At 42.7% G+C, this 14,685-nt stretch overlaps 1 protein-coding gene across 1 annotated transcript in view; it reads left to right on the plus strand.

Annotated features, from left to right (window-relative positions):
- GSDME (gasdermin E) overlaps window positions 1-14,685 on the plus strand; it is a 103,260-nt gene that overhangs the window by 57,978 nt on the left and 30,597 nt on the right. Inside the window, exons 7-8 of the mRNA XM_069958775.1 lie at window positions 6,555-6,682; window positions 10,366-10,552. Of these exons, the coding sequence (XP_069814876.1) occupies window positions 6,555-6,682; window positions 10,366-10,552 (315 nt within the window). The remainder of the gene's footprint in view (window positions 1-6,554; window positions 6,683-10,365; window positions 10,553-14,685) is intronic.

Consider the following 14,685-nt stretch of genomic DNA (forward strand, 5'->3'; position numbering starts at 1 on the left):
CAGTACCCCCCACCCCAGAGGTGTCAGTGGTGTATATACCCTGCTCTATACTGATAAGGGAAAAGAACCCTGAAATAGCTGCCTGTAGATGAATGCTTGTGGCTAGTGTTCCTGGTCAGGTTTCAAGGCTTTTTTCAAGGTTAAACATCAACTTATAGAGCAGCTATAGGTGGCACTAAAGAGGGAGGGTATCTACCTAGTTTGCATACATATATCGTGTCTCATCCAAAATAATTATACTATATATATATATATATATATATATATATATATAGACAGACAGACAGTGGTGCCTTGGATTACGAGCATAATTTGTTCCGGGACTGTGCTTGTAATCCAAATCTACTCTTAAACCAAAGCAAATTTCCCATAAGGAATCACTGATATGCAGACAATTGGTTCCACACCCCAAAAATTATTATTTTTATTCTGAATAACATGTAAAACAGATGAAACAAACATTCAGAAATAGCAGAATATGTGCAGGGAGCATGGAGGAATGAGCAGGGCAAATGTGGGCACATACATGCAGCACACTCTGGGGAGAGAGGGGTTACAGCTATGAAGAAATTACCCCCACAGTCCTGTCCCCTGATGTGAGTCCCAGCCTGAAGTGGATCTGCCATGATTTGGAAGGTGAGGGAGACTTCCTGGGTCAGAGTACAGTGCTGTAGACCCCGCTATGCAGACCATGCCCATCCTTGCGCTCCCACCCGGTACAGGGAGCTCTTAAACCAAAGCAATGTTCTTAAATATAATTTTTTATTTCTTCCCTGAAAGAAGAGCTGGAACTTATTTTCTGGGTAGGTCTCCCTTTCATAGAAACACAGTATGCCCCTACTATACATTGTAGGGTCACTGTACTCTATGCCATATTGTGTGTTCCACTGTTAGGCCCCTATACTGTAAGTTTCCTTATAGTTAGGCCTCCATACTGTATATCTTTCTCCCTCTGTAGTTGTTAGACTATACTGTATACATCCTCTGCAGGTAGTCTCCATACTTTATACCTCCCTCCACCCTCTGTAGTTCTTCCCCTATACCCCCCCTCTCTAAAGTGAGGCTCCCACAGGCTGTAGACCTCCCTCCCCCTCTATAGTTGTTCCCCCATACTGTATACATCCCCTCTCTGCAGTAAAGCCCCCCCTGTAGTTGGCCACATCCCCTCCATCCCCTCATATTTAGTGTCTCCTCCTGTGCATCTTCTTTTCTTCTTTCCACTCCTGCCTCCCCTGCAGCTTGTGATGAGCAGGTGGGGGCGGAGCATAACAAGACTGGCCCTTATTGGCTGATGCTCAGCCACCCAATATCAGGGATCTGGTCAGCTGACTGTAACTAGGGCTTATATTTCTAAGGATTGTGGCTAGGCAGTGACTTATAAAGCCACCGGTGCATCACAGGCTGGATGAACAGCGGCTGCACAGGATCTCATATCTCATATGAAGGGGCGGTATAAGGAAGCAGGGGAGGTGATGCAGCCCAGTGCCCAGGCCACACCTCTGTGACCTCTTTCTACAACCACAGACCTACAATCTAAAGACACTATTACTGTCTCAGGGCTCCAGATGGCGACCAAAATGGTCGCCAATGCGACTGATATCTTGCAAATGGGGCCGAGATTTATTAATCTGGGCGCCATTTGCGACTGGCCCCGGCGGCGGCTGTCTCTTTAAGGACTTCCGCACGCTGCACCGAAGCACGTGGCGCCTCTGCGGCCGTCCGTCCAATGAATGACGGACGTGCTGGATGACGTGTGCGGGGACACGCTTCTCCAGTGACGTCATCCCGCACGTCCTTCATTCATTGGATAGACGGCCGCAGAGGCGCCACACTCCTCCAGCGCCTCTCTCCCGCCTCTCCTCACCCGGCGGTTCTTCAAGTGCACCCCAGCGGCACCAAGATTGTGGATAGTGTGTGTGAGTACAACCGGAGGGAGGGCAGGGGTGGCGGCCGGCCACTAATCTGTGTGGGGGGACCGCGGCCTGGGCGGCTGATTGGTAGTGTCTGTTGTGATGGCGGCCAGGTGCGGTAGTCAGTGCGTGTGGGGTGCGGGGGGGGGGGTGTGTGTATGTATAGACTGCACAGTACCACTTCCCTCAGTGTCAGTATGTATAGACTGCACAGTACCACTTCCCTCAGTGTCTGTATGTATACACTGCACAGTACCACTTCCCTCAGTGTCTGTATGTATACACTGCACAGTACCACTTCCCTCAGTGTCTGTATGTATACACTGCACAGTACCACTTCCCTCAGTGTCTGTATGTATACACTGCACAGTACCACTTCCCTCAGTGTCTGTATGTATACACTGCACAGTACCACTTCCCTCAGTGTCTGTATGTATAGACTGCACAGTACCACTTCCCTCAGTGTCTGTATGTATAGACTGCACAGTACCACTTCCCTCAGTGTCTGTATGTATACACTGCACAGTACCACTTCCCTCAGTGTGTGTGTCTGTATACACTGCACAGTACCACTTCCCTCAGTGTCTGTATATACACTGCACAGTACCACTTCCCTCAGTGTCTGTATGTATACACTGCACAGTACCACTTCCCTCAGTGTCTGTATGTATATACACTGCACAGTACCACTTCCCTCAGTGTCTGTATGTATATACACTGCACAGTACCACTTCCCTCAGTGTCTGTATGTATAGACTGCACAGTACCACTTCCCTCAGTGTCTGTATGTATACACTGCACAGTACCACTTCCCTCAGTGTCTGTATGTATAGACTGCACAGTACCACTTCCCTCAGTGTCTGTATGTATAGACTGCACAGTACCACTTCCCTCAGTGTCTGTATATACACTGCACAGTACCACTTCCCTCAGTGTCTGTATGTATACACTGCACAGTACCACTTCCCTCAGTGTCTGTATGTATACACTGCACAGTACCACTTCCCTTAGTGTCTGTATGTATACACTGCACAGTACCACTTCCCCCAGTGTCTGTATGTATACACTGCACAGTACCACTTCCCTCAGTGTCTGTATGTATATACACTGCACAGTACCACTTCCCTCAGTGTCTGTATGTATATACACTGCACAGTACCACTTCCCTCAGTGTCTGTATGTATATACACTGCACAGTACCACTTCCCTCAGTGTCTGTATGTATATACACTGCACAGTACCACTTCCCTCAGTGTCTGTATGTATATACACTGCACAGTACCACTTCCCTCAGTGTGTGTGTATGTATAGACTGCACAGTACCACTTCCCTCAGTGTCTGTATGTATATACACTGCACAGTACCACTTCCCTCAGTGTCTGTATGTATATACACTGCACAGTACCACTTCCCTCAGTGTCTGTATGTATATACACTGCACAGTACCACTTCCCTCAGTGTGTGTGTATGTATAGACTGCACAGTACCACTTCCCTCAGTGTCTGTATGTATATACACTGCACAGTACCACTTCCCTCAGTGTGTGTGTATGTATAGACTGCAGAGTACCACTTCCCTCAGTGTCTGTATGTATATACACTGCACAGTACCACTTCCCTCAGTGTCTGTATGTATATACACTGACTCAGAACCTGACTTGTAGATCACCTCACACATTCTAGTGGACTGTATATTGTTGTCAAGTTGCAAGCTTTTAAGTTCAAGTTCAGAAGAGTAAGCCTCATTAAAAGGCTAGCCAAGTGAAGCTGAAGTACTGAGTCAGACTGTATATGGTTGTCAAGTTGCAAGTTTCCATGTTGAACGTTTTCAAACTAAGAAAAGAAAGAATCTAAAGGAGGAGGATGCTGCCGTGGCCTCTGCACACAGTAAGTCCCATTTAATATAACATTAATTTTACATGTTTTAAAATGTTGGCGACCAAATATTCTATTTGGCGCTTAAATTTTTCAGGTTAGGAGCTAATGGCTCCTAGGTTAATCTTTTAGTCTGGAGCCCTGTGTCTGTGCTATCATGACTATGAAGCAGAGGGCAGGATGGGGGCAGAATAAAGCGAATTAACAAATTCTGGACAAAGGTTTTAGAGATCCTACAAAAGCTTTTATACTATCTATGCAGCATAAAGTCTTATGCAGATCAATAGCCAAGACCACGTTGGGTCCATTTCTGAGTCTATACTGTAATTTTATGGCCTTAATAGTGTAGGCAGCTGCACTTTAGAATCCCACAAAAGAACAGTATACACTTGAAAATAGGGCGAATGTAGTGGCTAGTAGTGTACATTCTGTATATATAGGACAGTAACAAGTGAGGTGGTGTTAGAAATGTGAAAGTAAGTAAATGTGGACTCGCACAACTGGAAAGACAAACCTCAGGTTTGACCTTACATGAAGGGATTGTATCTATCACATGTTACAAGTGACAAGACTAAATACCAGTGAGTCCTGGCTTGGAGCTGGTATGTCGGGGCTTGACCCTGAGTCATTTTAGTACATGGGACACTGTGTTTATCACATTGGAAACATTGCTTACATACTGTCTCATGTCCCTGAACGTCAGACACATCCAGCAACCATGTATTGTTTCTCACAGTCCAATATTTTTTGTGCCTGTTGCATTCTCTAATTGTTCAAATGGGTGGATAATCCCAGTGATACTAAAGAGGTTGTCTGATTTAGAAATCTGAGGAAACACCACGTGATGTAGGTGTAAAGCAACTCTGTCACTTTGTGTCTTGAAGTTTTTACCACAGCAGTGTAACTCGGAAATGGTTTATCAGTCTGCTATGTTTACTTGTGAAAATTTGGAATATGATATGTAATAACATAATGAAATATGACATATGATATGTAATTACTCTCAGCACTGGAACCGCGCTCCGATGCTGAGAGTTAACCCTACAGATACTGCGGTCAGCACGACCGCAGCATCTATAGGGCTTGTGACAGAATTCTCCCCCCACAGAGGGAGAACATTCTGCCCGCTGTCCATCAGGCCTCTACGAAGATCCCCGATGGTAGAAATGCAAACCGGAAGCCTCACACTTCAGGTTTCCTGGCTACGGAGGCCGGCGGGGGAGGGAGGGAAGGCAGGGCACGCGTCCGTGAGCTCTGTTCTCCTCCCTCTCTCCCCTGCCGCTGTTACAAGATTGTAACAGCGGCAGGGGACAGAGGTGAGGGGGCAGACACAGGGACATCAGCTTATGGAATCATTATGATCCCATAAGCTGATATCCTAAAACGAACTGGGCACTGATGCATCGATGACCCATACTCGTGAAAGAGTTAAAGTGTCACTGTCGTTCTGACTTTCTAAATCAACAGTAGATGTGATATGAAGCAAGTTTGCAATATAGATTGATAATTTTTGTTGTTGTTATGCTGTAAAACAAAGCTAAACTTACCGAAATCCAGGTCAAGTCTCCTGAAGGCAGATTTTCTCACTTGTGCTGGTTGAAAGAAAGACTAAACACCCAGCCAGTACAGAGAGTCACAGCTCAATATGTCCATCAGTCACATGACTATCTTGTCTGTGAGCGCTCAGATGGCCTGGAAAACACAGGACTTAATGTTTTCTGACTGTTTCCTGTTTTTTTGAGAAAAAAAAAACTGTCAGAAAACAAAGTGCCGTGTTTTCTATGACAACTAAAAAACAAATAATGAATGTAAATTGCAAACTTGCTTTATATCACATCTACTGATGATTTAGATTTTGAAAGTTATAACGACAGTGACACTTAAAGGGTATGTTCACACTGAGTAAAAGTGAAGCCGCCGCCGCGGAATCCTGCCTGCCTCAGTGTGTCCATGGGATGCCGTGTGCGCCTCCGCTCCCCACGGCTCTCCGCTCAAAGAATAATTTACATGTCAATTCTTTGAGCGAAAAATACTATGTGGGAACATAGCCTAATAAGTTTATAAATTTAGGAGGGAGAGTAACTTGATAAATGGAAAAAAAAAAACATCTTCGTGTGTAGATTTTTGCGGTTTGTTGAGGCTATGGTGGCATTTAGCTTTCACTAGACTCAAGCATTCTCAAGTTGGATCACCCTGCATTGGAATACTGGTGGCTGATGGTTGGATGCAGCCTTGGGCAGTCCGGGAAATAGAGTAACATAGTTAATAAGGTTGAAAGAAGACAAGAGTCCATCAGGTTTAACCTAGGGAAACCCAACTGTGTTGGATACATCCAACTTCTTCAGCCAGCGGTAATCAAATGCCCAGCATTCCAACTCAAGCATGCTCATCTCTAGCTTTTAACCAAAAGAACAATGTTTTCTTTTATCTTTGTCATAAAAACATCTTTGAAATTGGTTCCATATAATGAATAAGGCATTGGCAGGAGGCGGCGGCATGTCACGGAGCTACATTCCATTTACCGTCAAAGCGTTTTCTGCATTAATGTGCACACTAAGCACAACGGAGGGGAAAGCAATACTAGCAAAATGTTTAACGAACATCAAATCCTCTGTACTGTACGGCAGGAACAAATCCATTAAATGGTTCAGATGCTTCTGAGAGGCTGCGTTGTTGTGTGAGATATTAATACTTTGCTTATGTCATATGGCTGTTTCATGGCAGCATAAAAGGCACTTTGATTTTTTTCTCCTTTTTTTTCTCTTGAAAGACATATTGGAGCTTACAAAGTGGTTTGCTACATTACAAGAGCTTCCTGAGCCCCAGCGTGAAGAGCTTTATAATCTGCTTTGTGAAATATTAGAGGATGGGCAAACAGTCGCTCAGATACAAGCTGTGGTAAGATCAGATGTATTGCATGTTAAATAAGGAGTCTTTTGAAGATAGTGTTTTTCAGATGCAACAGATATCAGTGTTACACTGTTACCTTGCAGCACCAGACTCACTATTATCCTATCGAGTTTAAATCCAACATATATATACAAACACATCCTAATTGGTCTAATTGAATGCCTAACCCTTTGACATGACCATACAATAGAGAGTCTGATTATAATCACTGATAATTCAAAATAGTCTACTAAAATATACCTTTTATTAATTCAGTTTAAAATGAAACAAGTTTGCTTCTCAGCCATCACCATCGCACAAAATATATGCCACCAGTACACACAATGTATCTACATGTGTTGGGAGAGGAAAAAGTTTTTGGGTACTATTCACACGTTTATTCAATGCGTTTTTTTGTCCCACGTCTCTCTTTTATTGCACATTAATCAGTCTATTTCTTTATAACACTTTAACTTGTCTGTATCCTCCATTGCACTGTATTTCCCTATTGCACATTCAATCTTACCTCTATTTACAGTACAGTCTCTTTATTGCACTTAATGTGGTACAGCATCAGTGTCATTATTTACTTTTAGTCCCTATGTACCCATATACCAAAATACAAAAAAGTATAAAAGCTTAGCTGAACACCAGCAACACGAATGTCCCATACCATGGAATAACAAGCAGCAAGGCCCCTGATGAGTAGCTGCGGAAACGCGTTGGGCCATAAGAGGATAAGTCTGAAGGGAACCCAAAAGCAAAGGGAAGTGATGTACCTTCAGTAATTTTCTATGAACTTTTTATACTTTTTGTATTTTTGTATATGGGTACATAGGGACTAAAAGTAAATAATGACACTGATGCTGTACCACATTAAGTGCAATAAAGAGACTGTATTCTAAATTGACGTAAGATTGAATGTGCAATATGAAAATACAGTGCAATGGAGGATACAGACAAGTTAAAGTGTTATAAAAAAATAAGGAAAAAATCGCAATGTAGTGTGAATAGTACCCAAAAACTTTTTTTCTCTCCCAACACATGTAGATACATTGTGTGTACTGGTGGCATATATTTTGTGAGATGGTGATGGCTGAGAAGCAAAATTGTTGGTAATCATTTTAAACTGAATTAATAAAAGGTATATTTAAGTAGACTATTTTGAATTATCATTGATTATATCTTGTGAATCTGGTCTGCAACCATATTGGAATATCAGTGGTTACTGCATACTGTTTTATTATTTAATTCAATGTGAGCATCATATTCAGTAAGCTTCTAAGCTTCCCCTACTAATGGCTGCAGTCAATCCAATATATATTGTTTAACTCTCTGAAAAGCTAAATGTAATAAATTTGGCACAGAAATTTGGAGACTTTTCACATATTTACATATTTTAAATATTTTACATACATAAATATTTTATAGCAACGGAATGCAAGAACATTGAAAGATAAAAATTGCAGATATAAAGTCAGAGTCTTATACTCTACTGATAACTTAAGTTTAGTGGGCGTTTTGGAGGTGACAGAGTCCCATTAAAGAGGTTATCCAGCGCTACAAAAACAGGGCCACTTTTTCCCCTCTCTTGTCTCCAGATTGGGTGGGGTTTCAAACTCCGTTCCATTGAAGTAAATGGAGCTTAATTGCAAACCACACCTGAACTGGAGACAAGAGAGGGGGGAAAGTGGCCATGTTTTTGTAGCGCTGGATAACCCCTTTAAGTACTATACAGGTAACATTTAGGTTGCCTACTTTAAGAGACTTTGCAACATTGTGACCAATCTCAGATTGCTCTGTGTATCTTCATCTGTTGATTTCAGAACAACACAAAGTGATTTCAAATTATGCTGTGGGTTAAAGAGGTGCTGTTGCAAATTTTTTATTTTTTTCCCCCCAGGAACTCAACAGGGGTTGTGATTAGGGATGTGCGAAGCGGCCGAGGTTTGGGTTCAAATGAACCTGAACTCTCGGCTTCTGATTCCCGCTGTCTGCCCGCTCCGTGGAGAGGGTGGATACAGTCTGAGGACCGCCTGGAAAACTGGGATACAGCCATAGGCTGTATCCCAGTTTTCCAGGCGGTGCTCAAGGTTGTATCCACCCTCTCCACAGAGCGGGCAGACAATGGGAATCAGAAGCCGAGAGTTCAGGTTCATACGAACCCGAACCTTGGCCGCTTCGCTCATCTCTAGTAGTGATTGCAAGCAGTTTTGCATTATACTTGCCTTATTTATTTTTGTTTTATGTTTTTTTTTGTTTAAACCAACATTATACATGCGGCCAAACTGCAGTCCATTCTTCCTCCGTGCTAATATTTGGTCTTTTCTTTGTTGAAAAAAAGTGACCACACACAAGAAGTTCCAGTCATTTGCGCACTCGTGAAGGGAAAGACTCCTGTTCATCATGCAGGTTGTATATCATCTGAGGGCAATTAATGTAGGCTAATTATATTATTAACTTTTGCTAATTATATTATCAATTTTTCATGCTTACCATGAGACCATCAGCCAGTATAATGTCACTGTGTGTTTACATTGGTGCTGTGTGACAGGAGAGCTGACCATACAGTGCGAGTACCCCCAGGATTCTCTGCTACTAAATGTTGGTGCGCAGCAGTGAAGACTTGTCTCGCTTCTTGCACGCTCAGAAATGGCTGTCAATCAATACCAAGCCCTGCCTGTGAGCACATTAAAAGACTGGGACTTCCTGTGTGTTTTTTTTTTTTTTTTTTTAATAGAGACCAAATATCTGCATAGAGGGAGCATGGACCTCGGTTTGTCAGTGGCCATGTGTAGAACATTGACTTAAATATAGAAAACTTAAAGCAAATATACCATCAGGTACATTGCTTTAAGATTTTAACATCAATAGACTGGTGCCGGCGCAGGGATGCTGGTGCCTTGGTCCTTTTTTTTTTTTTTTTTAACCACGGCCCGATTCTGGCGCACATCGCCAGTCTATTACTGGGCAGCGGCCCGAAGCACTGGAGACAGGCCTGCTGGTCCCCAGTGTGACGATCAGCCTTGTAATTTGCTGACTTTCCTCTAGCGATATTCAATTACTCCATCTGTATAAGGTGGTCACAAGTGAAGGAGACACGGAGAACTATGAGAACTATGACAACTGTAAACAACACTGTCCTTATTGGTAATTTTATGGAAAAGTAGTAAAGTGTTTCTATAAATTGTATTGGGTGGAGGGGAGAATAGCATATAAAACTTATCCCAACAGATCCCAAACCTTAAGCAGATTATAATGGATCATGACGGAGCATTTATCCTTTATGGATTATATAAAAACCAGGAGCCATGCCTCCAGTGTGAACAGAGCCTAATTTGTTATGTACGTCAGTATCACAGGATTTGAGCATTGATGGACCTTAAAACAGATAAATGTAAACTCTTTGCCGTACATTGAAGTTGAGAATCAAATTGCTCATCCAACAATCACAGCGAGGCCAAAAGCAGAATTATACTTTGTAGCCGCAGCGGTATACATCTAGCTGAGAGGCATAATTAACGTGCTTGTTTTTCCATTTGCATCATTGCTTTTCTACTGTTTAAATACAGCTCATTTTGCTCCAGTCTGTTCCGCTTAGCAGGGAGCTATCTGTACACAGAGATCAGACGCTAGGTTGTTTTATGCTGATTAATGTTTGGTACATGATTGTCTTGTCTCATCTCTGCTAGGTAGAAGCGATCTGTTTAGGATCTAAGCCCGGTTTGACGTTTTTGAATGAATTAAAGTCGTCTCAGAAAGAGCAAGCAGAAAAAATATTGTCCCTTATAGGATACGACCTGCAAAACGAGAGACTAAGAGAACAATCCAAAAAGGACTTCATCACAGCCTTCCACATCCTTACAAGTGCACTGGATGGTAATACTTTTGTTTTCATTTAGTTTTCTTTTTTTTTTTAGTATATTTTAAGATTCAGACAAAAATGTGGATTTATTAAATGTTTTCCTTCATTTGGCAGCAGAACATTTTACATTCAGTCATAAACAGTTTTTTTTTCATACTATATTTTCTTCCATACTTGACAGGAATTTAATAGTTGCCTATAAATATCTTCAGACACTCCAGTGTCTACTTCACATTGACGCAACAGTTCTAGAATATTTATTAGACTTGTGGTAATTTTATGTTGAGAAAAAAAAAAATATTCAGAAGATTAAGTGATGTTGAAACTGTAGCAGTGCATTATGGCATTAAAAGAGTTGCATCCTAAAGAGAACCCATGGCCGTGCTCTATTAGGGTTTAAAGGGGTAATCCAGTGCTACAAAAACATGGCCACTTTTGCACCACACTTGTCTCCAGATTGGGTGGGGTTTGAAACTCAGTTCCATTGAAATAAATGGAGCTTAATTGCAACACCTGAACTGGAGACAAGAGTAGGGGGAAAAGTGGCCATGTTTTTGTAGCGCTGGATAAACCCTTTAAGAACAATGTAAAGGGGTGTCCCGCCCAACGGTGCAAGAAAGGGCAACCATTGTATATGAGTAGCTTCCATTCTGGCTGGTTTGAGCCATTTTTGTATTATATTTACAGCTATTCATCTGGGCAGTCGTACAGGGGTATGGGTCCTGTTACATAGGATAATATTGACACAATAGGCCAACATTGCCCTTTGTAACAGAGCCAATTCATCAGCTGACCAGGTCACCTTAACCCATCAAAGAAAAAAATCATCACTTGTCAGCCTCACATCTTTCTATGTAAATGACAATAGGCGGCCAACAAGTGATGGCAGTAAAAGGCTCCACAAAAAATTTGATTCATGTGGCCCATCTTGTCTGGTGCTTAAGTCTTGTAATAGGCTCTGTAAACAAGCACTGATCTATGAGATCAGTGCTTGTTTACAGCAAACATTGGGCCATCTAATAGGGCCCTAGATCTGGCTGTGGTTACCTCTGACTAAAGGCCCTATTACACCAAGGATTATCGGCCGTGTTTGGCCCGTAATGGCCAATAATTGCTTGGTGTAAGAGCTTCTGGTCAAAAGCAACAATCAGCCGACATGCAGAATGTCGGCTGATCCTTGCCTTTTAACATGTTTCAAAAAAACTAGAACGATACCACCATGTTTACACTGCCTGTATCCATCAGAATCCATTGCAAAACAGAGACCTGGGTCCTGTGCACATAGCAGACTCTCTCAGAGGCCATGACTTACTACTTCTACTTCTTACATTTCATACAGAGGCACATAGGCAGCCATGGATGTGCCAGGAACTTGCAGATTTTTTTCTTCTATTAATTATGCAGCTAGTCAGCCAGTATGTACAATTCAGTTAATAGTACCTGAGTTAATTGTTTCTATTCTATCTAAAAATCTTTTTTTCTAAGTCAGACCATGTGTTTACATGGTGACCCCCTGGAAAATAAGTGTGTTTGTGTGCTCTCAGTAATGTTGATTATACAGGTCCAATCACACAGTTATAGTGGATCTGATGACAGGTTAGCCTCCCTGATTGCATTTTTATGGTCTCCTAGCTTATTTAGAGATATATAAAGAGATTATTACACTGTCTTCCCAGCAGGCAGCAGTGGTGCTGGCTCTGGCTGCCCATGTGATGCTGTGCTGATGCATCATGGGACTAAGGGCCCTATTCCACAGGCCGAGCAACAATGTAAACGAGCGCCGATCTGCTAGATCGGTGCTTGTTTACTGGGCCTATTCCACGACCCCGGTGATCGTTTAGCGAGGGCTGCAGGGACATCGTTACCGATGTCCTTGTAGCACTTGCAGCTTACATTACCTAGCAGGGCTTCTCCTGCACTCTGTCTTCCTCCTCGTGTCCTGCGGCGCAGCATCAGCTATGGTGCGGCCTGACTGAGCTGTCAGACTGCTCAGCCAATCACTGGCCGCAGCGGTCGGTGGTCGCCGCCGCTCACCGATATTCCAGCGTAGCGATGTGCGGGTGGCGAACGACGATTTTAGGTTTGAACCTAAATGAACGATCAGCCGATAACACGATCATTGGCTGATCGTTCTCTCTATTCCACCAAGCGATAATCGTCGGAATCGGGCCGATTCGACCGATTATCACTCCCGTGGAATAGGCCCCTAAGAGAAGGGAGAAAGGGAGAAGATGCAGAGATGCAAGTAAAGATGGTGACTGCTTAGAAATCACATGGCTCAGATATAGCAATAAGCTGACTGGATGCAGCAGAGCAGGGACAAAATAATGCAGTAAAATCTATATAGAGCCTGTAAAATTCCCGCACTGATCAGTATTGTCATACATCTCATCAGACTCACATTAGAAAGAACAAAAGGTCACAGGTCGAATTTACTAAACAAGAACAAATGACAAACATAGGAGCCGCCTTACTGTCTATTTCAAGATTCTCTTTAGCAGCAGCCAGGCCGTGTCCTCTGATTCTTATTTCCCAGATATCATAAAGCTTTACTGCACTACATGTTATGCAAACAGGACGGGTTATATGTTCGACTTAGAATTTTATAATGAAAGTCTCCATATACAAGTTATACAAAATATACAAGTTTCTAGTATACGGTTCCTCACCTTTTTGGTGATCTTTATACATTGAGTTAGTAAAGCCATTCTAGTTTACATACAGGAGCTGAAATTCTTGGGCTACGTTCACACTGCTGTTACCCTTTCAGTGGTGATAGGGGTAGGGCGCAGTGGAAAATCACAGCCAATCCCTTTGTTCTGGGAGTGATAAGTCGCAGTGCTCTGTCACTGTGGCATACCCATCCCTTTGCGATAGAGAATGCCGGAACGCTCAGCTGTGCCAAACAATCCCTTGTGGGGAACTGATGCCCGAACTATCGTTTGGCTGCCAGTTGTTGACAGTGTATGGGGACCTTAAGATTCTCCAACACCATTGTGAACATAGCCTTACAACTTTGAATCTACAAAATTTGTTTTCAGCCTTGACAATCTTCTGCACTAAGTACAGCACACACCCTCATAGCGTACTACATTGTATCAATCTTACTTTCTTTAACCTGCCCCCTTTTTTTCTAATAACTTAAAGAGCCATTTAAAAGACTGAATTTTTTTAATCGGTTGTTTTTTACATAGTTGTATAAGGTTGTAATTTATTTTTATTCAAAATGTTAATATTTTTTGGAAGCTCTGTGCTACCATAATTTCTCTAGTGCAGAGAGCCCAGACATGGAATGCATCACAAGCAGCAGGTTCAGCCAATAATAGTCTGAAGATTATTTGCTAGAGGGGGGAAAAGGGGGCTTTAAAAATAAATAATAAAATAGCGGCAATCCTGCGTAGGAGATTCTGTAGGGATGAGTCTGGACATATTTATAGAGGGCAACAGTAAGATCATATCTAGAGTATAGTTGCATAGAACTACCAGAAAATTAGCAGAATTTTATTATTTTTTTTATTTAACACTATCTTTTATTAAAATATAAACATAATAAAAATACAAATGGTACAATATGCTGAGCAATAATTCACAGACTCCCTAATGTCGGGGCAAAAACTCTTACAATTTGCTTGCCACCCCCCCCAATCCGTATTCTGGCTGAGCTATGTACGAATCCCAGACATCAAGCACATGACAGGCAGCCTATACACTGTAATTCACTCCTCTCAAACCCACTGTTATATGTACTGTAGGGCAGGGCTGTTTTGGTTAGGGGGCGCTGATAGCAACTACCTAAGTGTATGAGACAGTTTATACATTTATTTGTTATACATTTTATTCCTAAAGGACTCTGGTGGGCTCTGCCAAGTCAGGGAGGCAGCAGGTATCAGGTACACTGTACCTACAGAGCCCCAGCTCCACACTCCTTCAGGTCAGACTCCGGGCTCCTGTGTCTACAGCCCCAGGGCCCGCCATGCCTGTGTGAATCTGGGCTCAGCAGTGACCGGAGCAGCTCCCCCCCCATCCCCCCAAAATGGAGCTGACAACACTACCAGCACTGCATTATCACTGAGCAGAAGAAGTAGTGGAAGAAGCTGAAGAGTTTACTGTCAGTGCAGGACAGACTGAGGCTCACAGGGCAGGCTGT

The sequence above is a fragment of the Dendropsophus ebraccatus genome, chromosome 2, assembly GCF_027789765.1.
Source record: "Dendropsophus ebraccatus isolate aDenEbr1 chromosome 2, aDenEbr1.pat, whole genome shotgun sequence".
NCBI classification, from domain to species: domain Eukaryota; kingdom Metazoa; phylum Chordata; class Amphibia; order Anura; family Hylidae; genus Dendropsophus; species Dendropsophus ebraccatus.